The sequence below is a fragment of the Numenius arquata genome, chromosome 19 (genome assembly GCF_964106895.1).
Source record: "Numenius arquata chromosome 19, bNumArq3.hap1.1, whole genome shotgun sequence".
NCBI classification, from domain to species: Eukaryota; Metazoa; Chordata; class Aves; order Charadriiformes; family Scolopacidae; genus Numenius; species Numenius arquata.
In genome coordinates this window covers 9,972,215-10,000,045 of record NC_133594.1, presented here as the reverse complement: position 1 = coordinate 10,000,045, position 27,831 = coordinate 9,972,215, and the positions used below count along the sequence as shown (strand labels likewise).

The 27,831-nt window shown below is 35.3% G+C and overlaps 1 protein-coding gene across 2 annotated transcripts; it reads left to right on the top strand.

The window, feature by feature from the left end:
• Positions 1–262: 262 nt before the first annotated feature.
• Positions 263–27,620, top strand: C5 (complement C5). 2 transcript variants are annotated; one of them, XM_074161054.1, is made up of 41 exons: positions 263–327; positions 1,346–1,538; positions 2,281–2,443; positions 2,592–2,662; positions 3,280–3,371; positions 5,290–5,372; positions 5,858–5,948; positions 6,268–6,373; positions 7,119–7,245; positions 7,594–7,709; positions 7,938–8,138; positions 8,715–8,918; positions 9,390–9,599; positions 9,788–9,937; positions 10,499–10,628; positions 10,915–10,980; positions 11,583–11,783; positions 12,424–12,514; positions 12,944–13,020; positions 13,670–13,809; positions 14,474–14,695; positions 15,270–15,330; positions 15,902–15,991; positions 16,098–16,310; positions 16,460–16,535; positions 17,405–17,564; positions 18,038–18,133; positions 18,415–18,586; positions 19,452–19,657; positions 20,427–20,579; positions 20,939–21,001; positions 22,026–22,107; positions 22,773–22,824; positions 23,515–23,617; positions 24,363–24,437; positions 24,534–24,639; positions 24,821–24,907; positions 25,272–25,361; positions 25,836–25,919; positions 26,738–26,876; positions 27,155–27,620. In XM_074161054.1, exons 1-41 carry the CDS (start codon positions 263–265, stop codon positions 27,282–27,284), a joined length of 5,037 nt encoding a protein of 1,678 aa, XP_074017155.1. In that variant the 3' UTR covers positions 27,285–27,620. The 2 variants fall into 2 exon arrangements, with proteins under 2 accessions (XP_074017155.1, XP_074017156.1); XM_074161055.1 differs by having other exon boundaries at positions 22,026–22,114; positions 22,780–22,824.
• The last annotated feature ends 211 nt before the right edge of the window (positions 27,621–27,831 follow it).

The window sequence follows — 27,831 nt, the reverse complement described above, 5'->3', positions numbered from 1 at the left end:
AACAGAGAGAAAGTTAGTACTGACACAGGATTGCTCTGCGCATATTCAAAGATGGAAATCCTAAATTAAAAAATTCCTAAGTTTAGCTGTTCTGGCTTTTTTGTGGGAGGGGGCAATACCATTTTAGTAAAACAGCATCTGCAATTAATTATTAACTATGAGTGAAATTGTTGATATTTCTGTTCATCTACAGCAGAAGCCAAACAGAGTTTAATCGAGAATCGTTAGCATCTATGGTTTGCCGTTTGTTGTCACAGACACTATGACAATTTTAATATATTTTTTTGTTTTGCTATTTTCTGGAACAACTTTTAGCCAAGAGAAAACGTAAGTAAAGCAAATATAGAATTTACAGGAAATGTTACTTGATTGTTACACACTATTTTAGGTAAGTAGACACAGGATTTAAGTAGAGCCAGTACAAAAGGCACTATCCAAATTGATGTGTTTTCACATGCAGAATTCTCACGGGTGCATGTGGGACTAGAATGCTAGAAAAAGGACTGATGGTTCTGGAATTACTGTATTTGCTGCCAAAGAAAGAGGTAGAGTCATCTTATGTGCTGCAAGATAAACATGCCAAAAAGTTAAGAAATAAAGCGGGTGTTCATTAGCTTTTTTTATAGTGCCTGAAGACAGATACTTCATTACAGGTTTGCTGAAAGTTCTTACTTAACTGTGTATTTTCCAATTGTACTTAGTGGTTTTTTTGATTCTTGTATCTATTAATGGTGTGTAGAAAGCAGCCAACCTAAGTGCTTTTGGCATTTCAGAAAAAGAAGATGCACATATCAAATGTTCCTTTCAATGGCACTTTAGATACATTATGTGGTCAGGTACTAAAGCCTGGTTGTGCTTTTGTGGAATGATGCATGCTTTAGTTCATAAAGCACTGAAGAAATTAAAGTATTCCTGCAAGAGTTTATTTGCATTTGCCTTTACTGTAAGTTGCACCACTTATTTCAGGAAGAACTTTACTGGTGTGAAAACTACATGAGTACGCTATTTGGAAGATTAGTATTTCAGGGTTTAATTTGGCAAAAGGAATAATTATTTCCACGTAAATAGTGCGTTTTAGTAGATATGCTTTTGTGTGTCTGCACAATCAAATCCATAAGCTGTTTATGTTTAATCCTAAACTGTTATTTGGTAATGTTACATAACAGTTTTCATAAAAATTATTCCGACTGGGGCTCTACTGTGTTTAACTGGTGTCTTATAAGAACAGCCTGATTAGCTTGTTTGCTTTAAAGGTGTGTACTTAAGTGGATTACAAACGGAAGTAAGAAATCTGAAAGAAATAAGAGTTCCATTACCCTTTTATGGTTTTGTATTCCATATACAGCTATGTCCTTACAGCACCAAAGATCTTCCGAGTTGGGGCATCTGAGAAAGTTGTAGTGCAAGCTTTTGGTTATGAGAAGGAATTTCCAGTCAATATTGCCATAAGAAGCTTTCCAGATAAGCTTGCTGTTTATTCTTCTGGCCATGTTTCTTTAACTCCAGCCAACAAATTCCAAGATGCTGTAACTTTAACAGTAAGGAATTCAGACTTTTCTTGTGGTGTTTGTATTGTGACATTTAGTTATAAGTGTTAAAAAAAGATCATGGTAAGTTTTTCAGTTGTTTAAACTGGGAAGGGAGGTTTATTGCCTCCATTTCTGAATTTGCCACATGTAGTTTATTTCATTTTAGTTTGCCTGAAATTGAAATGACATTGAATAAAATTAGTGTAAAGGAGTGACACCAAAGTTAAATGTATAATCAAACCATTTTAGAAACATTATAGTCCCATACCTTTAAAAAATAAAAAGGGAGAGAATGGAGAAGTGTTGAACGTGGACAAAATGTGTCAACTGAGTGTTCAGAGTAAGCCAAAATGCTGACTGAACCGAGGTTCAAAAGTTGGTCTTGTTTGTCAGTGACAAGCTCCAAAGGGGCCCAGATTTCACCATAAAGCTTTATTTAACTAATTTGCATGAAGCAAAGAGGGCAGGAAGCTAAACAGATTTTTACTGAAAGCTGGTGACCGAAAGGTTTTACTTGGGGGAATGCATCCCAGGAGATTCTTCTCACCCAGTTTTCCTTTTCAGCCAAAACAGCTATTTCACCAAACTACCAACCACAACAGGGTAATAATTGCTATTCTCATACTCTTCTCAAAAAAACAAAAAACCCACAACAACAAAAAAACCCCAACCAAAACCTCCAAACCTGTAGGAAAATATACTTGAAAAATATTTTAATATTATTTAAAAATCTTTATTTCATCTCCCCCAGCTTCAGCCAACGGATTTACCAAGAACAGATAATTCAGTCAAGTATGTGTATTTGGAAGCCGTTTCTCCGCATTTTACAAGATTAAAAAAAATTCCTGTTTCCTATGAGAATGGGTTTCTTTTTATTCATACAGACAAACCAATTTATACTCCTGATCAGTCAGGTAAATAATGCTTATTTCTCTTGGCTTTTATTTAATTTTTAAGGTCTGTTGGCTTTGCCAAGGAATTGAGGGGGTTTTTGTTTTCTTGTTTATTTTATAAATCTCTATAATGGTATGTCTTTGAGATTTATTGGAATAATTCTTACAGTGAAAGTCAGGGTTTACTCCCTGAATGAAGAACTGCAGCCAGCTCGGCGAGAAACTGTCCTAACATTTGTGGTAAGTTGTAATTGAATTTAATATTACCATTCTGTAGATCACAAAACCAATAAATACAGTTAGATGGTAGATCAGATTGCAATGAATATTTAATCAAACTGTTAGATGTTTTTGCAGGTAGCCAGACATCTTTAAAAGATCTAAAAAAGACTTTGCACAGTTGGATAGAGGTTTTCAAGTCCCAGCTCTGAAGTTGTTACAGGATGGAAAAAAAAGAAAAAATATGAATTATCTTTAATATCTGGGGAAAGGGTTTTTGAGGGAAATTTAATACTATATGGTTTTCATACTGTTGTTTATTTCATTTAAGACATAAAAATAGTGTCTCCTATACTATTTTTTTTTTTGCCTATAACAATAGGCTTGTTATTACAGTAACTTTTTAGTAATTTTAAGCATTGTGTAGTAAGAGCTTTTGATTGCATGAACCACAGTAAAATATTTTATCAGGATTTCAGTCTGAGTTGTTTCTAAAACTGTGTTTTCATGCTGTGAACATGGCAAAACTCTCAGAAAAATACATTACGGCCAGGTTCCCACTGAAATCACAGAATGAAGATTGTCCTCTTGACAAGAATGATCTGTAACTGCTTATTCTTTCCTGTTATACTTTAAAGGATCCTGAAGGAGTAAAAGTGGATATTGAAGAAGAAGATGATTTTACTGGAATAGTTTCTTTTCCTGACTTCAAGATTCCTCCTAATCCTAAGTAGATTTATTTAATCCTTTCTGAGAATTATTAACATAATACTGACTTTTCTTAATTACTGTCAGAGTGTCTTTTGCTTGACACACAGAGTGTGCGTGACTTGAAACTTGGAGTTTTCTAACATTTCACATAGTGTGTAACCATGGTATAAGTAAGGCACTTATCACCAAGTATTCTTTTCAGTTGACTTCCAAACTAACATTTGTCTCCTAAAGCCAAGTAGGAAGCTTACTCGCTGTGTTTTCAAATAGATGATGTGATCAGTGTAATAAGAGAAAGTGAGGAGATGTAGCGAGTGAAAATACTGGTGATAAAACTGGAATTAAAAAACAGTTAGTGGTAGGTTTCTTAATCTTCATTTTCAATTGAGCATGAAAAAATCTAAAACTTTCTACTGTAGAGATAGAAACTGAAAGATGTATTCATTTTTCCTTCCCCAAGGAGGGCAAGCGTTCATATTTCATACATATATTCATAGAAATCATCAGCATCTTTCCAGAAACAACAGCATATAAAATAAATACCTCTTCAGTTCTCCTTTTAGTCTTGAGAGGGTGCTGAAGATTCACTGAGCTGGTAGAAGGTGCAGTACAGCCAAAAGGTTGTAGGAACTGATTTCCTATAAATTATTATGTAAATTGGAATTATGCCTCAGTGCTCTAATAAGAGAGAGAAGGACTCTAAGTGAAGTCTGCATGAGTCCTTAGGTGCGTTTTCTTGGCCAAAATCTCCATTTTTCAGTGTAAATACCCACACACCCATTCTCAGTCACGATCTGATTGCCTTGTAGGTCTTCATTCAAGATGACCCTTCTGATAGATCCAATCACTGTGAACCACCTGCTTTTGGCCATAGTACAAAGATTTGTTAGTGGAGCTTTATTGGTTTATTTGACATCATTTAAGATGGTGACGCACTGAAGAACTCTCTTTTTTAAGTACAAGATACTGCATGTTAGAACTACAACTTAGATTGTCTGTGCAAGAAGTAAACTAACATGCTTAATCCCTTTTTATAGTATGTATATGTAAAATTATTGTTCATTCCTTGATCCAACTTGAACTTTAAATGTTTCCTTATAACAAACTTACTTGCTTTTTTGTGGGTTTTCTGAATTCTTTATTATTGTGCTTTATAACCCTATAAATGGGCTAAGAGTATTGAGTTTGCCTTTAATGAAAGAATTGATAATTGGTCATACCCCCAGCCTGTTTCTATTATTAGTGGAAAAGACTGCATTTTTCACTTATATTGAGCGGATTTAGCTACGTTACAAAACTGGGAAAGATGAAATGGATGTAGTATGTAAACTAAAGCAAACTGGACCAAATTTCTTCGAATGGTAAGATAGGAAGATATATACATTTAGATGTGCTATGTATGTACAAGTTCTGTGGGTTTAAGTAAAACAATTTCAAATGAAGCAAATGCCTTTTGAGCACATCTGGTGGCAAAGAAAAATCATCCAAATTCTGGTAAATCAGGTAGGTGGTGGTACATACTCATCCTGCTGACTGCACTGAAACAGATTTGTAGCCTCAAACAGGCATTTGTCTAACCTCAGGGGTGGTAATTGGCAAGTGAAAGAAGGTAGAAAATGACGTCTTGATGACCCTAATTACATTTGCAGTCTTCAAAATGTGTCTCTGCTTGTAACTATAAAACAAAAAATTCTGACAATAGTCATAATATAAGTAATGGCATATTCTTTTGCAATTTATTTCAATGCTTTAAAATAAGTTTCATATAATTATTAAAATATCAAAGCAGAATCTTCTCAAAGTAAGCACTGAACAAGTGCAAAAACTTGGTGCAGAATTTTTCTCTCTATTTGCATTAAATATTGTTAAGTAGTAATATTATTTTTTGTCTTTGACATTAATTTTCATCTTAAAAAATGATCATTGTCGTTTTGTAGGTATGGCATTTGGAAGATTGAAGCCAAGTATAAGAAGAATTTCGTAACCTCAGCTGTTGCAAAATTTGAAGTTAAGGAATATGGTAAGGTGTGAACTGTGAACCTTCATTTTTATATGTTTTTTCCGAGAAATTTATAGAGGACAACTTTACAACACAGAGTAGGAAACGCAGAAATGCTTGAGGTAACATTGGCCTTCTTAAACACAGCAATGGGATGCAGTGGAGTGCCAAGTGGCAATGTCCATTCAAGCTAATCAGTCACATTGGTATAAGACTGTATTGGTACAACTGGCCTCTAAATAGAGTTTTTCTTTAGTGTGCTGGGTCATCTTGATATAGTGCCCTGATGCAAAATGTGGAGCCAGGGCAACTGCAGATCACTTAGGGCTTTGTAAGTTGTACTTCACTGTGGACAAGCTGACAGCTGTATTTTATGGCTATAATGTAATTCAATTCACATGAAACCAACATGATTCTTTGATGGCTACAGAGGCATCTTTCTGAGTACCTGTGGCTTAACATATAGAAGCACATCTGAGTGGCTTTCTTTTCTACTCCATTTTCAGCATTGCCAAGCTTTTCCATCATCATACAGCCAGAAAGTAACTTTATTAGCTCTGATAAATTTGAGAACTTCAGGATTGTCGTAAAAGCTAGGTAAGAAAATTTGGCTTCGATTTCCAAATATGTATGCATGTCCTCTTCTCTTACCTGAAGAATGATTCTCTCGTGTCCAGAAGTTTCCTTTTTTACTTCCTCAAGAAACCCTATCATCACAATCCTTTCTGCTCTGTAAGAGAATTTTGAACTCTTTAAAAATTCTTTCAAAGTGATTATTTTTCAACAGAAGTGTTTAAAGCTGCACAGACATGTTTTATATCTCTTGCCTATGAAATTACTCTTTTTCAAAAACAAATGCTTTGTTGCAGCCATTAAGGTAATCTTAAAAGAGTTTGTATTGTTGTTTTGTTCTCAGCTATTTTTATAATAAAAAGCTTGCAAGTGCTGATGTTTTTCTTCGTTTTGGAATAATTGAAGCAGCTGAAAAAAGAATGATGCCTCGTGCAATGCATGTAACTAGGGTAAGAAGAAGCAAGCCGATCTAGTTTGTGTAGATTTCATACGCTTGGTTCAGGTTTGATCCGATTCCACTCAGGTTTTCCCATTAAATTTGACGAAAATAGGTTCCAACTCCTTGTTTGCATTGACAGTGATTGTGTCAACTTTTCCCATGTAATCCTATCATTGGGGTCATAGACATGCACTTTAAAATGAAACTCAGAGGCAGCATCTGAGACACAATGTAATTTCAGTCTGGTTCAATTACCCACTTGAGCAAAGTGTGTGGTTGAAATTTCTATGAAATAACTTTTATGCTATCTATTACAGAATAAAGAAAAAGAAATAAAATACAGGATTGATGTGGTAATACCAAATCCTGATGGGAGACAAATAGATCAGAATTGCATTGATGTGCTATGGGGAGTCAGTTCTCCACCAGTGATCCCTCCCTCACTTTGTCTGCCCTTTTTTAGTCATTGAGAAATGACAAAAGGCATTATCTTTCCTCATTTAGTGAAGATGACTCTATGTTATTGCTACCTATTTGGGGCCTGCATGCAGACTTTGCGATATGTGCCATTGGTTCATTAATTATCAATAATTTTAGAGAATAAAGAATTCTTCATTAAAATGTCTCCACCTTTGATTTCCTCTGAAAATAGGCAATGAACAGAAACATGTTGAATTTAGAATTTGTGTATAGTGTATCTATACATTATTTCTAAACTATTGAGTATTAAGTAATGATTTATATTTCATTTCCAGATTGAAAATGGAGTTGCTGAGATCAATTTTAACTGTAAGAAAGCAGTGAGTTTTATAGGGTTTCAAAGTCTAGAAGAACTGGATGGGTCATATTTATATATTGTGGCATCAGTGTTGGAGTCTACAGGTAAGCTGCTTTTTAATCAATTTTGTATTTTGAACATATCTGCAAATGTAAACAGAACTAGAAAATAAAACTGTACGGATAACTTCCCTAGTATCAGACTTTCTTTAGTATTTAGAAATCCTTCTTCCAAAAACTTATAAGGAAGAACAGCCCATCTGTCACTGCAAAAATGTGTAGAGATTAAACTCTTTTTTTTTTTGGTATTTATTTTCACAACAGTGCTAGGAGTTGACTCTTTAGATGCAAGGACTTCACAATAACAGAAAGGTTGTGCTGCCCTTTGAAGGCAAGTGGAGAAAACACAGGCTCTAGGATATGATTATTAAAAGAGGCATAATATTTTGTTAGGTGGCCTCAGTAGTGAAGCAGAATTTGCTGGAGTCAGATTTGCTGTATCTCCTTACAAATTGAATTTGGTTGCTACTCCTCTCTTTGTGAAGCCTGGACTTCCGTTCTTCATTAAGGTTAGTTAATATAAACAGTTCTGTCACATGTTGCAACAAAAAACCCATGATGCAGAAGCCTTATTCTTTATTGTATATATTACTCAAGGTCTTAACATGCTTTTAATTTCCATTGACCTCTTACATTTTTTTAGCTTGCTGTTGTAGAAGTTGTTTAGCAGCTTGAAAGTCTTCTCTTTGAAAAGTGTCACCATTCCTATAAGAGATGTTATCTGCTCTGATGAACAGGTGCAGGTGAAAGATACAGTAGATGACTTTGTTGGAAATATCCCTGTAACTGTCACCGCGAAATCAATGAGTGAGCAAATGGATGAGACTGAGTTGATATCAGAGGGTTCGGAATCTGGGAGAAGAAAAACAAGCATGAATGATGGAACTGCTTTGTTTGTTGTTAATATCCCATCTAATAGCAAAATGTTGGAGTTTCAAGTGAGTTAAATAATTCTATTAATTTATTTCTTCAAGCGTTTAATTCTGTACTTTTGCAAACGTACAGCACTAATGGGAAGATTTTACACTTAAAAAGTTAAGAGGTTATAAAACTTAGACGATTACGAATAATCAGTTATGAAATTTCAGTGCATGAAACGTTACTTCTCTTTAAATTCTTTATTAAATTGTTATGAAACAAAATATCCTAATTTGTCACATATTTATTTCATAATAATTATTAAACAAAAATTCTAAATGAATTGTGTTAAAACAAATCTCTGAGAGTGCTGCCCTCCCTATGTAGGGAAGGATATCATTAACCTTTTCTGCTCTGTTTATGTATGTGCTTCTACACTACCATTTTGTATTTAACTTGATATTTATAGATCTTTTTATGAAAGAAAACATGAAAGTTTTTAGTTGGCTTTTAGTTTATTGATACCCCTGAATAATATGTTGCAGAATGCTTTTATTAAGTATAATTCTGTACTTAAACTGTTCAGAAGTCAGAACACATGGGTTCTGTTTCCTGCTTTACTAAGAAATTTTTCAGATATTTTATTATCTTTTCAGGTGAAAACTGCAGATCCACGTCTTTCAGATGAAAACCAAGCAAGTAAAACCTATGAAGCAAGAGCTTATTCATCATTAAGTCAGAGTTATCTATATATTGACTGGGCTTCAAACCACAAAATACTAGAAGTAGGGGATTTCATAAATATTAATGTATATCCACATAGTCCCTATATTCATAAAATACATCACTACAGCTATTTGGTAAGTAACAGGTGTTTCCACATAAAATACTGAATTGTGATTCAAAATATGGTCCTAGATGAAAAACCTCAACAATCAAGAATTATCCTCAGCACAGGATACGTGCAGCTCAGGCAACTGCTCCTTCTGTACACTATTTGTCAGCCTTCCAGTAAAAAATTAACAACAGCCTCATGTTTCAATCCGATATTAAATTTCCATTGTTTTGAATTCTCATCTGACATAGTCTGGAGTTAAGAACAAGTAGTGCTAGTCAGGAGCTGAAATAGAGAGGGGAAGCAAGATGCACAGAGATAGCACTTCTTTTTAGGGGATGACAGAGAGCGCTACCTTCCCTTGAGCTAGACCCACTGCTCTCAACTGCATTTTTTTCTCTGTTGGATTATATCTAAATGCAAGTAATTATTACACCTAAGAAATATATTAAATATAAAATGTTAATATTTTATTCTCCATCATTTTCTATTATAGATCACATCAAAAGGGAAGATAGTAAGCTTTGGAACTCAGAAGAGAATTAAGGATTTGGAATACGAACATCTAACTTTTCAGATAACCCAAGAAATGGTTCCTTCAGCGCGTCTTGTTGTTTACTACATAGTCATGGGAGAAGAAACTGCTGAGTTAGTAGCTGATTCAGTTTGGCTGAACGTGGAACAGAAATGTGGGAATAGTCTTGATGTGAGTAGTAAAATAAGCACTAAAATTTGTGGGTGTGAATTCATTTTGTGGTCAGATTTTAACTTGGAATAACACAAGTTCTTTAACACTTTCTCAATTTATTAAAATGTCTGCCTTCAAATGCCTTTTTTTTTTGGGGGGGGAGCATTGTGCCTTTAAAATTACCAATATTTGTTTTCAATTAATAGATTAAGCTACAATCAAGCAAAGAGATACTGAATCCAGCACAAGTTGTATCGCTTAACATGAAAACACAATTCAATTCCTTTGTGGCTTTGTCATCTATTGACAAGGCAGTGTATGGAGTCGCAGGAAGAGGAAAGAGAGCGATGGAAAAAGTTAAGTAGTAGCCACAAAGGAAAAACAAGTTGCTATTTGTTTCATGTTCATTTTCAGCTAGCTATTATGTGTCATGCATTCAGTAAAGAAGAATTCAGGCAGAAGAGGAATTCAACTCAGGATAAAAGTTGCTGGTTTAAATCTGACAGTTCAAAATATCTCACTGTGGATTACAGAGGTTTTTGGTCCTTGTAGAATTTTAGATACATGTGTATGTAAGTAAAACCTACTTATCATCTGTGACTGAAAGAATTCCATTCCTATAAAAAAACATAGTGGATTTTTAATACTTCAAAACAGTCAGATACAAAACATCAGCTTTGAATCATTTGAATCATTCCACCTTGATTTGTCTGCATAATTCTAGCTCTGATGTGGGCTACAAGAATGTGGCTGTATTGGTGCTGATGCTTGAATTAGCTCAAATATCGCTAAATGGTGTTCTTCAGTGTGTTGTGAGGACATCTCCAGATTTAAGTGGCCTTTCTGCAAGTCTAACTCTCTAATTCATTATGATATATTCCACATTTTAGTTACTTGCTGATGTGTTTTTTCCTCAGGTAATGCTACATTTGGAAAAGAGTGACCTTGGGTGTGGTGCTGGAGGGGGACGGAACAACGTTGATGTATTCCGAATGGCTGGGCTTACGTTTTTAACCAATGCAAATGCTGATGATTCAAATGAAGCAGGTATATTCCTTTGTTTTAAGCATGACATTGTGGGTTTTCTTTTCTGAAATATTCTATTGTGACTCTGTTATTAGGGATGCATATACTAATGAGTTTTGAGGGAGGAAAACATTATGATTAGTGGATCAGTTATTGTAACTGAGATGAAAATACTTTTATGTAATTAAAATAGTAACCAGAAGAGTCTCCCAAATTTTGAATGTTATTTAATGGAATTATTTTTAAGTGGGCTACACTATTACAGAAAAGGTCGTCTTTTGTTTTTGCTTATTTGGTTTTTGAACAGATGAAACTTGCAATGAAGTTTTAAGAACCAAACGGTCCAACTTCAAGGAGCGGATACTCAAAGAAGGTATTAAAAAAAAAATAAATCTTTTAAAGTATATAATTATGAAAAAAAATCCCATCCATTAGGTGTCAAGAATCTGAGGGTTTGCTTACTATTTTTAATTACTGTCATTAATTTAATGTAGTGGAGCAAGACTGAAAAATATGGAAAATTACTTTAGAGAGGACCCCATTTATAAATGCCCTTAGTCATATGCTGAATTTGAAGTCAGCAAGATTTAAGTACAATTTGAAAGTACAGCATATGTTTAAGATATTTTCTTTTTTTGAAGAGACGTAGCCTAAAAAGTCACAGTACTCCCATATGGCAATCTCTCCCAGTGACCACCTGCCAGGGACCAAGTCTGTCTGTAATTTAACATTTAACTGTTAAATGTTAAAATGTAATACAGCTACTCTTATCTAATGTATATTTTAAATTCAGAATAGTAGTGGTTATGTGCATGTTACTAGCTTTTGAAAAATGACAAGTTTGTGTTCACCCTCAAATCTGTGCCTTCTCTGAAATTCTGCAAATGTTAAAAATACGTTCAGTATAAAGAGTTAAGATGTGTTTGGAAACTAAAATTTCATCTTAAGGAAGGGAAAAATTTATTGTTATTTCAGCATCCAGATATGCAAATCCAGAAATTCGGAAGTGCTGTATGGCTGGAGTAAGAGCATATCCAGTCACTGAGACTTGCAGTGATAGAGCTCAGCGAATTCAGAAAGATAAGGCCTGCGTTTCTGCCTTCAAAGATTGCTGTGAATTTGCAAACAGACTGCGGGAGGAAGAGCCTAATAAACTTCTAATATTGGCAAGAATGCGTAAGTACAAGAGCTTTAACTCTCCTGTGGATGTGTGGTGAAACACTTCCATGAGAATATGGGTAAATATAGAGGTGGCAGCTTTGTTAATCTATTCACCCTTCCCCATTACCTGTCAGGCTTATTCCAGAAAGAACTTTACTAGTCTCCAAAGACATTGGTTGTATACCCCTAAAGAGGAGTAGGGGAGCAATTCTTTATTCTGTTAAGAGCTCTATTCACCCATCCTTAGAACAAGCAGAACTGCAAGAAGAGAGCATCGCTGCCTGTGAAGGCAATGCTGAACTTGAATGCTAAATTTTAATCCTTTACCCAGGCCCAAAACAGCCAATGGGTAACATCCCAGGAAAGACCAGTGTCTCCCACTCTCTCCCTATCGTTGCTTGTTAACAAGTTAATCGGTCTGGACATTGGACAGGTATGCACGTGTGTAGGTAGATGAGGTGGGATTAATACAGACTTGTGATTGAGGTTATTCAGATGACTCAGGTTAGTCCCGATACAAGACAAAAGGTAAGTAAGTAGAATACTGTATCGCAAAAGAAAAAGATAATGATTTTGCAGCCTTCAGTGGAAGGCTGTTGGCAGGTGGTTTGGTTTATGATTTTATTTTTTTACTTGCTTTATTTATGTTCCTCAGATTTTGAGGCTTTCTTGGAACTGGATGAGGCACAAGTTCGTAGCTACTTCCCTGAAAGCTGGTTATGGGAAGTTCACCAAGTTTCTCCAAGGTACTACGTTTCTCAAATCAGTTACCAACATTTGACTTACTTTCTATAAAGCTGATGACTAAATACTAAACGTGAGGTAAGCTGGGTGGTCTTAGTTGTACCTGAGATGTGTGCTAAAACGCAGTCCTATACAAACTCTTCCTGCCATGTTTCCCTCCATGCAGGATACACTGTCTGGTGCCCAGATTGTTGAGTTACCTTTCCTTTCACTTTCGACCTCGCTAGATGCCAGCTTTTGTAAAGTCAGCTAAAACCTAGTTTATTCAAACAAAAGTCCTGTTTTCTAAATATGCTCTGTTATCTTGTCCTACCTGAGTCTCTCTCAGACAGAGGAGTTGCGCTGGGCACACACGGTCTTTGTGTTGATTCGCTGTTGGTATTAACAGATGGCTATTGATAACATAAATGTACTAAGACTTCTAAACACAGGTCAAAGACTCTGTCTATCACCTTGCCTGACTCGCTGACTACCTGGGAAGTACAAGGTGTTGGCATTTCTGATAAAGGTAGGTACCCCATCCTAATTAGATTGTAGCTAAAGAATTAGGGAGCTTTTCTGTTTGGATTTTGCAGAACCTCTCGTTGCAGTTGACACATGTTCTAAACCGTTCATTTTCTGGTGGATAAACAGGAAAAAACCCCATCAAAATATGTATTAAAGGGAAAGGAAATTACTTCATTTCTTGTTATGAATGTAAGTGGCTAGGAAAACAAAGGTCTGTCTGACCTGTCTTGTGTTTGACAGAGGCCTATAATAAATGGCTAAGAGGAACATTAGAACAAATAGTCAGTGACTCCTCCCTGGCATAGCTTTACAGTGTCCTGCTATCGATAGCTCAGGGACTTGAGAAGAGGAAGAAACAAATTTGCCGATAGATATGGTGGCCCGAACAGAAAATGTGTTTCTTGCTTTGGGAAGAAGAAGAAGCCCAAAGGACTGGTATGTCGGCAAGTATGTGTGGAGAGCGGGAAACAGCAACTGGGAACAGGAAGCAAGAGCCTCGTCACTCTTAAAAAAGCTTGGACAATTTCAAAGTACATGTTGAAAAATGACAAGTCATCTTTAAAGGTGGCAAGTACGTGAAGACTTTTTTCAAACGCATTTATCAGACGGGTAGATAAAATAATCTGCTTTTATGTTTTTAATTTTCATAGGTATCTGTGTTGCTGCGCCGTTGGAAATGCAAGTTGTAAAAGATATCTTCCTGAGCGTTTATGTTCCTTATTCTGTGGTGCGAGGAGAACAAATTGAGTTAAAAGGATCAGTTTATAACTACGGAGCTTCTGCAATAAAGGTGATTTGTGTTCTTAGTGAGTTCTACGGAAAGATTAACATAATAAACTAAACCCCAAACATTTCCCCTGGGAGTATCCAGTATAAACAGAGCCTTGGATCAGGTTTCTCCAGTCCTTCAGTTAGTGTTATGTGTGCTCTGCGTAACTATGTAACAATGAAATCCAATCATTGTTTCATTTCCAGCCATCCCACTGATGACAATGTTGTCACTCTCTTGCCCAGCAACTTTGCCTCATGAAGGTCAAAATACAATTTCTATTCCAATTGGACCCAGTGTCAAAAACCGATGGGATTTTTTTCAATGACCTGCTCCAGAGCTCACAGATCACACTGTCTAAAGATTTAATATAAAAGGACTATTTTTAAGGAATTACATTCAAACAGAAGCACAAAATTATTATTGAAAAGATTCAAGAAAAGTATGCAAAAGTATGTGTATGAAGCAGAGTAGAGTGGTTCCCTGGTGTTGCTAATGAACATTTGTTGGTGTGTCTCTAGTGGAAGTAATAGTAATTCCAAAGGTAGTAACGCTTCCTCATTGTAAACTGAAAAGTACTATTACAATAATAGAATGCTCATTATAGTATTTCAGTGGCTTTAATATTTCTCTGGTGTTGTACCGGTCACAGAAGTGAAACATTTAAAATCTTTCAACATTTCAGTTCTGTGTTAAAATAGCAGCTGGAAATGGAATCTGCGCATTTGGAGATTCTGCAACTTCTGGATCGAGGAAGTACGGTTGTAATTTTAAGAATCTAGGTGGCAGTTCTTTGTCACCAGTGACATTCAGAATACTTCCTCTGGAATTAGGTCTTCACACTATCAACTTTACGTTGCTGACAGCCAAGAACAGTGAAACTGTAGTTAAAACATTACGTGTAATGGTAAGAAAAACATTTTTAAATGTTTGTAGTGGGTTTGAATTTCATATTGATTCAGTCACAAGAAATAAAAATATTTTAAATCAATATATAAATATTGCTTTATTTTAATATCAGAATCAAAAATATCATGTGATATCATTGAATTCACTGAGGTGTATGCAGTGGAAAAATGCATGACTGACTATTTGAGTGTGCATTTTTAAACCTTGCATGTAAGGATTGTCAGAAAGATTAGATCAATAGACAGATTATAACGTAGTAAGCAAGGAGAGTGCTGCGTTCCAAGCTGGCTTGGATTTTCAACTGCATGCTTCATTGAAAGACACTTTTTTGTAATTTTATATTTTCCTAAGCTTTTATTTAATTTTTTTGTTATATTTTCTCAAGAATTTTGGGAGATAAAACACTAGCTTAAATGTATGTAGAATAGATGTAGAACAGTTCAGTCAAGCTCAACTACAGAGAAGGATGTAGAAGGCAAAAATATTATGATTTTAAACTGTTGTTTCAGCTAATATATTTGATTAAGAAAAAATGTTTTCATTTTCTCCTTCTTTCCTTTTAATGATTTCAGCCAGAAGGCATTAAGAAAGAAATTCATGCAGGTTTCACTTTGGATCCACAGGGTGTTTATGGTAAGAGAAATGATCATCTATGTCTTTACTTTGTTTATATTTTCATGTTCTTGATTCATGATGATCAAGTTTTCAGTATTGTGAAAAAATTGGCATTTCTCCTTCCTGAAATATTCTTCATATGTCCCTTACAGGGATTTCCTGTCCTTTCATTGACTAACAAATCCTTCTCAAAATAACCAGTCTTTCAAAAAAATACTTGGATTCGTTTCTTAAATGAGGCTTTATATGTATCTCTTACTGTGATATAATACTAAGTTTTTTTTCAGTGAGCTTGAAAACGAGTTAGCAAGTGTTTTATTAATAAAAATAGAATATATTCTCATTTAACCAGAGCTCTGAAGCTACAAAGTTTAGGTCCAGATCAGATCTTTTTCTTAATAAAAAAAGGCAAAAGAAAGATTAAAGTGTTTGCATCTGTTCTTTTTCAAAGGTTGTTATTTGCATGTGCATTTGGGCATATTTCTAGTTTTCATTATTGTTGTAAGTGTTTTTGTTGTTGAATTCTCAGATAGTTGTGACCTGTTGATTTAGATTGTGCAGTGTGATATATATACATTTTCAATTACAGGTTCAATCAAGAGGCGACAAGAATTTCGATATAAAGTCCCACTAAATCTGGTCCCTAAAACAAAAGTTGATAGAAGTGTCAGTGTAAAAGGTAAACTGTATTGAAACTTTTAGTCTACTGCGTGTGTACTTTCTGTATATATGGTCTTTCACTTTCATGATCTCTTATTTAAAAAATTTTTTTTTCCTTTCCACAGGACATCTTATGGGTGAAGCGATTGGCACAGTCCTCAGTCCTAGTGGTATTAGTGCTCTTACTAGTCTGCCGAAGGGCAGTGCAGAGGCAGAGTTTATGAGTATTGCCCCAGTATTTTATGTGTTTCGCTACTTGGAAGAGTCAGATAGCTGGCATTTACTGGGTCCTGAAACCTTAACTGCAAGAACTCAAATGAGAAGGAAGATGAAAGAAGGTAGAAAAATATAGCTGCTTCTCTTGCTTCAGAGTTGTAGTGGTGCATAAACTTTGCTGAATGAGAAAGATAATATGTCTGAGTGAGCAAATGCAATTTTAATATGAATCTCATGTCATAACTTGCTTTCTCCCTACTATATCCCTTAGGAATTGTAAGCATCTTGTCATTCAGAAATTCTGACTTCTCATATAGCATGTGGAAGGATGGGCAAGCGAGCACCTGGTGAGTTAAAAAGGTCTTTCAATTAGAATGGATGGAAAAGGCTTGTTTCACTCCTTTAATATTTTAACCAATTTTTTTTAAGGGTAATGCTTTCTAGTAAGCATGAGAGGTAAACCTGATGGTGGATTTAAATGGTGCTTACAATTTTGTATAATATCTTTTCATTCCTAGTTTTCACTTGTTAAATCTTCTATTTGTGTCTGTAGTCCACACCATTGCAACCAAGTTGGGCCAATGGTTAAGAGCAGATATACCTGACATAATTTGAAGGATTTTGTTTAGTTCTGAAACCTCTTCTTTGGGCTTTGAATTTTACAAAAGGACTATGTAGACCTTGGTTCCCTGCAGAATCATAAGCTCAGGCAAAGGTTGTGCCCCAACTTTGAAGAAGGAAAGCTAAGTAGACACGAGCAAGGGCAAAATAGTCACACCTTTTGTTCGCACAAATATGGTATTTAAAGGCTATCAAACAGGAGGATAGTACTGTTTATGGAGAACAGAATCTACCATTGCAAATTGGGAAAATTACTTCGTCAGTGTCCTGCCCTTAGCAATGGCAAATGCAGTTCCTTATAGAAGGAAGGAATAAGATGCTTCAAAAGCATCTTACGTAAGTTTTGTGCGTAAGAAAAAGTGATCTTTTGAGGATGCAATGAGTTAATATCCTGAAACATGGAATTTGATCCTAATTTAAAATGGGTAATCATTGCCCATTTGTTAAGTTCAACATTAATCTGCAGTATTTCTTGGAACTGTGGGGGTGTGTATCATACCTAAATCATAAATAGTGCAAATTTGTGTCCAGCATCTAGTAATGTGGTAATACCTGGTAATCAAAACAAATATGATTTGTTTGATTTCCTTGGCAGGTTGACAGCTTTTGCTTTAAGGATTCTTGGACAAGTTAATCGATATATAAATCTTAATGAAATTTCTATTTGTAATTCACTTCTGTGGTTGATTGAGAACTGTCAAATGCCAGATGGGTCATTCAGTGAATTTGCAAATTACCGACCAGTGAAACTACAGGTATGAAAACCAAATGTTTTCTGTGCGATTACAGTAAAAGCTGAAGTTGCTGGGAGGTAACGTGTTTTAGGGATGTCAGGTGTTTTAGGCTGCATTTCACCAGAACACCTATTCAAGACAATTTTGCTAAATTTGTATTTTTCTAAATTCATTTAAACAACAGCACAAGCTTGCAAGCCTTTCTGTTTTCCCACTAAAAGTAGCTGCTTGCCACTTCTTAATATTTAGAAAAAAAAAAGTAGATTGATTTTACAGTATAATAGTCCAGGCTTGCCAATAACTTTATATAATTTTGTCTCTTTTTTACAAATATGCTACTACCTTCGAAAGAGTCAACATATTTTCAGGTTAAAACAAACTGATATTTCTTACAGGAATTTCTATTTGTTTCCTTACCTAAAGTGTAAAAAGTTCAGTTTATTTAAATTAACTGTTGTTTCTATTTAATTATATTTACGTATTTGATTTTGTAGGGTACATTACCCAAAGAAGCTAAAGAAAAATCTTTGTATCTCACAGCATTTTCTGTTATTGGAATTAAAAAGTCAATTGAAATATGTCCTACTGAGGTAAATAGTATTTTTATTTATGGGATTCTAATGTCTTCCATTTTCTTTAACACATGTGTTCAAGGAAGTCAAGAGGCTTTTTCAATTTCAAAGTTTAAGACTTATTTACTTTGTTAGTCTTTGTCTTTCAAAATCAGTAAAAGAACAATAATGAAATTCTGGATCACTTTATTATAAGATATATTGTAGAAGATACTACATATACCTACATTGTCTTGATAGATGTGTTTGCATAAAAATAAATCTAATGGATGTAAGCTGTAGCCTCTTCATCTTTTCAGAAAATCCATGATGCTAAAAATAAAGCAGGAGATTATTTGATGAAAAATGTGCAGGCTGCTCAAAGCCCCTTTACTATGGCGATAACTTCGTATGCTTTGGCCCTTGTGGATTTGAACCATCCCTCCGCACGGTCGGCGTTCTCTGCACTGAAGAAGGAAGCATCTGTCATAGGTATTATTAGATTCTGTCAGAGTCTGTACTGTAGTTGGCTCTCAGGCTGTTCTTTTGATATTTTTAAATTCTCTAACGTGATGGCACTACTTGGAGAGTGAATTTCAGTGATACTTGCTTTGGCATAAGTGAGTTTTTAGTCTTGTGTGGCCTAGGATTTTCGCTAGATTGAATCCTGCTTTCAGCCTTTCAGCAGTGCCATTTCATTAGCAGTGTGCGAGTCAGCCAGGCCTCTGTCATGCCCTGTTGGGTCACGTTTGTTCTATCTATAGGCTTCCCTTTTATGCAGGTGTCTGTATGGATTACTTCTGTCTGCTGCCTCATCCCTATGATGTATCTGCTCTCTTCCTTGGCTCAAAGTGGAATTTTTTCACGATATCTGCCGCTGCCCTCACTTTTGTTGTGTTAGGTTTTCTTAATTTCTCACTGGTCGATGAGGGACTGTGTAGTCTCTTGTGAACACTGTTCCTTTTTAGTGTATTTCTGTCACAGGTAAGGGACTCGGACTGTTCTCTGCCAAGTAACAATTTCTATTGGAATAGAAAACCTTTGTTCTGTCTGCTGAAAGTGTCTTAAAAAAAAAATACCTAAAATCTGTATTCTATTTCTTTGGCCACTCTATCACTGTTTGGGACCAGCAATATTCAGATAAGCATCAGATGCTTTGCATCACGTTTGTTTATTGTCAGTTTCTAGTATAAACATCAGATTTACTACTGTAAGAGAATTATATCTTCATCTCCTCTTCAATGCAGAGTGATTTCCTCCTTTTCTCCTTGACCTGAGTTGGCAGGAGTTCACTTTGTGTTCTGGAGAGAGCTAATGCTATGTTTCGATCTGAAACTTCCCTTTTATACTTTTGAAGGTGACCCTCCTATTTATCGTTTTTGGAAAGATACTTTCAAAACAGCAGACCATCACACTCCCAGCTCTGTTACTGCACAAATGATTGAAACCACAGCATATGCCTTGCTTACTGCTTTGCTAAGAGGGGACAAAAACTATGCTAATCCAATCATCAAGTGGTTGTCTGAAGAACAAAGATATGGAGGGGGGTTTTATTCAACTCAGGTGAGCTTTTAAATATTTTGTTCTCATCCTTCAAGTACCAAAATCTGAGATGTCTTAAGAGGGTAATATCATTAGATGACCACATTGACAACTTCAGTGTCCTACGTATGGGATTAGTATCAAATGACCCTGTTGCCATGATATTCTTTGTCTTTGGGTAATACATCTTCTTTTCATAAAGCCTTTTACAAATAGAAATTTGCAAGATGATTCCACTGACTTCAGATCTGCTGAATGAAAAGAATCACAGGAGGAAAACTGTTTTCCCAAGTTTGTTATAAAAAAGAATATTTAATTTCATGACATGATTTTTGTTCTTGTTTTCCACAAAAATAGACAGTACGCATGTTTTCATTGTGAAAACTATGTTAGTATGCACAAATAGACCAAAAGTGAAGTGAAAGTTCCTGGATTTCTAATACACTACCAACTAGTCATACTATACAGAATATTCCAATTCATGCAACCTCCCTTTTTTTAAATTATTAAAAATCCATGAAGAAACTGATGAGTGCTGTGGGGTTTTTATTGCTGTTTGCTTGCTTCCTTTTTAGTATTTGCATGTATTTTCTTTAAATTGCGCAAATATGTCTATGAGTATAGCATTAAATATGTTATCACCATGTTAAGTGTACTGCTGAGACAATGCTAAGCTGTTTAGCTAGTAATGGTTGCCATTATTTGTAATCGTGTTTAAGTGGCAGAAAATAAATTGCTTCATAATACATTTTCACTTCTTATTAAATTATTTGAAATTGATTTCTGGCAGGACACAGTTAATGCTCTTGAGGCCTTGACTGAATATTCCCTTCTTGTCAAACGGCTTGATTTGGACATGAGTGTTAAGGTGGCATACAAGAACTACGGAGACCTGAATCTATTTAAACTGACAGAAGATAATTTTGTGGGAAGAACTCTGACAGTGAGTGAATATTATTGCTTTTGAAAAGTGAAAGCAGAATTCTTAGCAACTTGTTAAATAATTATTTGAACTTTGAAATTGCTACTAAAGCTTTTTCTTTTAGTAAACTTGTAGTAATTTGGTATAGCAAATGTTTAAGAACTTTGTTCATCTGCTAAATTTAATGCATTTGAATATTTATTTAAATTTAGTATCTCTGCTTGTTCCTATGAAGTTTTTTGCAGAATCTGTTTGTGGCATCAGGCCTTAATATGTATATAAAATGTAGAAAGACAAGCAGATTATCTGACCTGAATTGTTACTAATAGCACTGTCTTTATTACTAATTTATAACTTTTTGTTTAACACCAATCCTTTAGGTACCTTTGGATGATGACATATACGTAAGCACCGGCAGCAGCACTGGCATAGCTACAGTAAATGTAAGCGTGCAACCAGCTTTTTTTAAATGGAATCTCTGTTTTGTTAACATCAACATTGAAAAAGAAACTGAAATTTCTCATAAACGATTCCATTTGCTTCCCTTACCTTTAGACTGAGGTGATGGATGTCATTATGGCTAGATATTAGATTAAGTACAAGCCAAGGTATGACTTATGGCTAATGAGAGAGAAGTTGTGAAGTTTCTTCCTTTCCATTGGAGGTTTTCTGTTCCAGAAATCCAAATGGATGATCAACTTAGTTCTAATGCTCATCAGTTGTTATGTCTCTGCTTAGACAGCCAAACAGGAAAAAACCCAACTTAGTGATCATTTCTGAGAAATTGCTCAATTCTCTGTTATTCTGGTGTTTACTCTTAGTTAATTAAGCAATGCCATTGAGAAACTGTTTTCTTGCAATATTTAAAGGAATAATTTTTGTCTGCCTAAATATTAAGCTGTTGCCATGATTTATTTTCTTCTTATCTTTCATAACCTCTTCTAGTATCAAACTTAGTAACGTGTGAAAAGTACATATTCTTGTCTACTAGTATTTATATTCACAAAATATCAGGAGTTGTGCTTTCCTGTGAGGGGGGTGAGACACTGGAACAGGTTGCCCAGGGAAGTTGTGGCTGCCCGATCCCTGGAAGTGTTTAAGGCCAGGCTGGACGGGGCTTTGAGCAACCTGCTCTAGTGGGAGGTGTCCCTGCCCAGGGCAGGGGGGTTGGAACTGGATGATCTTTAAGGTCCCTTCCAACTCTAACCATTCTATGATTCTATGATAATATTTTTAGTCTTGTAAATACGACCAGCAAGAGTGGTGTGGTTTTGCTCAAGAATTCCCCATTTCTTTCTGTGCTGACCATTTATTTACTCTACTTTTTGTCCATCAGAACTAATGATGCTGTACAGACTTGGTTTTGCTAGTATTATACTCTCCATATTATGAGTTTTCACAGTTTTATCCCAGTTTTGAGGATCGTTTTCTGCTTCTGTTTTGTCTCATTCATTTGTACATGTGTAGGTCAGGACAGTGTATAACACAATCGGTACTTCTGAAGAGTCCTGTAACTTTGAATTGAAGATTGTTCCAAAGAGAGTTGACGGTAAGGGGTTAATATGGTTTTAAATATTACTACTTAGGTCAATGCAAGGGAAGAAGGAAAAAAAACCTTACTTTGTTTAACAAAGTGTTTCTTACTGAGAATGAAACTGTAATAAATTCTGCTACTTTCTGAACACAAAACTGGAAAAGAAATGGCTAGAAGCCTTTCTTAGCCTTTCTTGAAACTATTGCCTTTTTGTGAATAGAATTAATTTTTAATGTATTTCTGTTGGGTGTATTTTTACTCATTTATGGAAGAGATTTTGCAGTTAAGGGAGTGAAGAATGCAAACATCTAGCAGAAGAAAGAAATATGATGGGGGATGGGGTGATTTACAGTCAGTTCTATAAGGTACTTGAGAGCTCTAGTCCAGTTACAGCAGGGTATATAACCACATTCTAGGCTTTTGCCATGAAGTTGTTTTAATAACACAAGTACACAAAAAGCACATAAAGCATTAAAGGTGTAATTTCACCTGAATTACAAAAATTACAAAAGAAGTGTAATGTTAAGTGTTTGTGGCTGGACAATGAATTCCTATAAAAAATAGCCACCAAAACAATTAAAAGAATTATCTTGCAGTTATGAAAAGTCTTTATAGAATTTTGGATTGCTGCTTCCGAAGAGTTATAAAATTACTTATTTGACTCTACTTGATGTGAAAAGGTTACAGAAGAGGAGATGGGGAGCCACTTGGGCGCTTAGAGGCTTGTGCAAAGTAAGTACAGCTGATGGGGTTTTTGTTTGGTTGGTTGTTCCTTTTCTTTCTCCACTGATCGAGCCAATGTTTTGCGTGTAAAGGTTTCATTTAACTAAATGCTGGTTCTAAATGTCCTGGATTTCCTAACATTCAACACTCCAAAGGTGGAGTTGCCAGCTGACGTGTTAAGAAATTGGAGCTGTGCAAAAAGCAAATGCCCTGTGTGTCTACATTATGAAATTAATCTAAGAATGTTACAAAGGCTTTCTGGTCTTTTGGGTTTTTTAGTTACTGTTTTAGTTATTACATTAGCTGACATATTTATATTGTTTATTTTATTTTTTTAAGAGATTAAAATGTTTTTGTTAATAATTATACCTGGTCTTCTGATCTACTTTTCTTCCAGTTTCTTCCCTTTTACATATGTGTGTAAACAGATTTAGAGCCAAAGGTCTTGATCTTTTTGGGAGGGAGCTTTTCTTTAATTTATATGTGGGTTCTCCTGGAACATAAGCATTAAGAAAAGCTTCTTTATGCATGATATTGGCATAAATCTGAAATGATTCATCTAGACTATTTTGCTTCATTATAGGTTTACTGTGGTCTAAATGTTGGTAGAATTTTCCTTAGGTTTTTCTGGGATCACACTTGAAGATTTCTTTTTAATTTCAGTTATGTTTAACTGATACTATTTTCAATCTATTTCAGGTACAGGCCCAGCATGAGAGAACCGCAGTCAGGGTCTGCTCATGCTGTGATGGACATCGGTTTGGTTAGCGGATTGGAAGCAAATACAGAAGATTTATCTACTGTAAGTCTTAGTGAACTTTTTTCTTTTACTGCAGTTTTCTTGACAGAACTATAATATTTACTGTACGTCTTTTTCTGTTAGAGCAGTAGTGCAGATTTATATCATTACATCCTCATTGCTTCTAAACACTTCTAATACTAATGAGAATAATCTACTTAAGTCTGTGTATGGATTTTGATAGCGTCAAAAGCTAGGTGTCTAGTTAAAGTTTGACATCTTGGCTCCCTCTGTTGTTACTGGAAAGATGAGTGGACAGAGAGTGGTTGTCATCTGTGTTAGGGGAGTGCGCATCAGCCTCTGGAGATGCTGTCTCTGCCAGCTACAAAGGAATGCTGTTGGTGTACACACCTGATGATTGGTTGGCTGTAGTTTGTGAACTGAATCTTGACTGTAGTGCTTGTGTTCATCCAGCTCCCATTGACACGCATGTGATTTTTAGTTAAAGGCAATCAGAGTTAAGAGTTATAGTATTTAAGTAGGATGCTATACATGGACTCAAGTATAATTTTGAAGATAATTAGCTCTTTAATTCTTTATTATCTTAATGAAATGAGTAAAAGGATAATTTCCTTAAAAGAAAACCAAAAAACCAAGTGAGAGTATGAGCATTATAAAGAGGCAACCCTGAAATAAGGCTTTTTTACATCTCAGAATTATGTTAAAGCTACTGATTACAAAGCCTTCAAGATCATCAAAAAATGTTTAACTTGTATAAAAGACTTTTCTCTGTTTTTCTCCCCTACAGCTTGCAAGTGGAGTTGATCAGTTGATAGCAGATTATGAGATAAAAGATGGGCATGTTATTCTGCAGATAGATTCTGTACGTTACTCTTTTCATAACTGTAAGCACTACTTTAACTCTTTGGAATAATTTTGTTTCCGACAGAGCTCCTTAATTCATGTGTCTTTCTAATAGGTGCCAGCTGATAATTTTCTCTGTGTCGAGTTCCGAATAGGTGAGCTTTTCCAGGTTGGAATGCTAAATCCTGCCACATTCACCGTATATGAATATCATGCACCAGGTATGTCTTCCATGTCTTTTAACTCTTTATTCCTCCCTAAAGAGTACATTTTTCCTTCTTCAACAGCTTTTTAATCCATGTTATTTTAAGCTAAGTAACTTTTGTCTCATGAAGTTTCAGTGCTGACTTCTTGGATTTCGATTTTCTGTGTGTGTTTGTTATTTCTTTTTGGATCTTCCAGATAAAAGGTGTACTGTATATTATAACCCCTATGGAAATGAAAAGCTTGTGAGATTGTGTGAAGGAGATGAATGCAAATGCATGGAAGGTAAACTTTTTTTAAGATGTTTTGCCATTTCACTTGGTGGAAAAATGCAGTGTAGTGCTTTGGACAAACCCACACCAAATACAAGGAAAAAATCCTCGTAAGAACACAGCTGTTGTCCTCTCAAAATGGTACATTTTAAAAAATGGATGCAATATGGTCATGGATGTCTGACTGGATTAAGTTCAGGTGACAGAGGGTGTTATTTTGTATTTTAAATATTCATTGTTCCAGCATGCAATCCCATAATTACGGTGTTTCTTAGTTACAGTAGACTATCCCAAACAAGTCGAGGTTCATGATGTTTTATTTGAGGACATGTGATGACATTTTCTTAACACTGTATTTTTTTTCTTTCTCAATGTAGCTGAGTGTAGTAAAGCACAGGAGAGACTAGATCAGTCTGTAACTGCAGATGCCAGGAGAGAAGCTGCATGCCAGAAAGATATTGCATATGGTAATATTTGAATTGTTATTACCTGTTTCACGCACTTTGACTGAAATGTTTAATTGTTTACTACTGCTGCAAAACATTTTCTTCCAGTTAGATCTTTAGTGATTAAAATTCAGCAGGCTTGGCAGTGGCATACAGTAGATAATGGTGACATATTGGAGCAGAGAAGAGTAAGTGCTGCCCCATGAACCTGCTCTGATGGGTTCCGCTAATAAGCGCTGCATTTCTCTTACTTGGTACCATTCTAACGTGATCATGTGGCTTTGGGGTCAGAGGAAGTTGTGGGGCATCAGATGAGAGCATGGGTAGGACTTGTTAATGTTTCTTCACCCTACATTGTATGGCTACAGCCATCGTTTTCCCAGAACTAAGTATTGTAAAGGGACATTATATTCTCCACCTGAGCATCTGTAAGTCATTTAGTACCCATTGCAGGAACAAGGAATAACAAAAAGTTTGGTTTGTGTTGTTCTGCAGTTTATAAAGTGAACATCTTATCTCGCAGTGAAGAAGGTTATTTTGTAAAGTATTCTGCGACTCTTCTGGACCTCTATAAAAGAGGTGAGTGTCCTGTTCTTAATCCATTCAGCCATTTATTTAGAGTAAAAGCTGTCTGGTTGAGACCACTGAAGCAGCTGACAAAAATCAGCAGTCAAGCCTAGTCATTTCATGAGGGTAGAAAACTGTAGTCTCAAATACAGCCTTTGAGAATTCTTTTGTGCCCTGAGAAGGACGGTCTTTGATGTTTTTTAAACAGCTTTTCTGTGTTATAGCTGCTGCTAACAAACCTAAACTGTAAGCCATTAAATGTCTTTTATGTGACAAAAGAAGGTGAACGTATTCCATAATCAGTTAATACAGTTGTGAGCTGTTAAGTATCTCTCATTCCACAGAATGCCCTCCCTTACTGTACAGACAATAACTGAAGTGGGGCACTGTGCAAGGATATGCCTTGCCTTAACTTTGCTCAGCTTTTTGAAGGTTGGGCATGTTTCTGTTTTGGGGAGAAAGAACTTTAGAATGTTCTTGGGTACTCATTGTCTTACTGCTGGGAGAGGTGACTGCTCATAGGTCCTGGGGAACTGAAGCTGATATTCACTCATTTTTCCTCTGAGTTTAAGCACCTAATATATCCTTATAATTACTATAATATAAAATTGTTTAATGTGCATGAGGCTTATTTACCATTCAGATTTAATTTAAAAAATCTTTTACAAGAAGTACATTTTATATCATCAATTTTTCCTGTTATAGAACTAGTGGCAAATAGATCCCTTCGCTGTGCTGTACTGCAGAACATTTTGGTGTTTTCTGTCTCATATATGAGTGACTGGAAATTCTCTTTGTGAAATTTTCCAATTCTTGACATTCTACTTCAGGGCAGGCTTTCGCTCAAAAAAATGATGAAATAACCTTTGTTAAAAAGAAGACCTGTACAGATGTTGAATTGAGCCCGGGAGAGCAGTATTTGGTCATGGGAAAAGAAGCCTTAAAGATAAGCATCGGTTACAATTTCAAGTAAGTAACTTACCATCAGAATGTGCAGAGATTTAATCTTAATGTGTGCTGTGAAGTGGCAAGTGTTTATATGTAATAAGTCTTATCTAATATATAATTGATTTAATTTTTCAAGTATTAGTTCAACCAATAGTTACACACGTGTCTTCAGATGCGTACATTTAAAACAGGATTATGAACACAAAGCAAGCAATTTCATATTGTAATTTTTTTTTTCTGTTTGACATTTTCCTCTCCAAATCTTAGCACCAAATGATCATTTTCTTTTGTCTTCTTAGATTCCAGTACCCTTTGGACTCCAGCACTTGGATTGAGTGGTGGCCTTCAAATACAGCATGTACATTTTGTCGGGAGTTTTTAAATACAATGGAAGATTTTGCTGAAGATCTCATCATCAGTGGCTGTTGATTTACTTGGAGAATTTTTAAATTAAAAATATAGAACAAATCTCATATATGTAAAAAAAAAAAAAAGCCTCACCTGTTTAGTAATTTTTTCCACAACTAAACTTTCATTAATAGTTCATCTTGAAAAATGGTCTTTGCTTGTATTTCATAGACATATTCTAATAACATAGTAATGTTCAAATTATGATTTTTAAGCTTGGATGGGAGAATACTGCGAAGAGATTTGAAGTCAGATGAAGTGAATTGACTGCAAAAACAAACACATAAAATACTGTCTTGTACTGGAATAACACTTAGAAGCATTAAGATCTGATGTCTTATTGAAACATAACCCTTCAAAAAAAAAAAAAGTTAAAAACCATTAGGTATACTTGGTGAAATTTCAGTGATGCTAATATGTGTTGAAGATACTCTCCTTTGCAGAGCATTTTGGCATGGAAAGTTCTTCAGATAAGTAAAACATTCAATTCATTTTTGCAAAATCTGTTATATGTATATTAAAACAAGTCGGGCGGTCTGCTACCTTGTCTTCCTTGCTTATGTTAGAG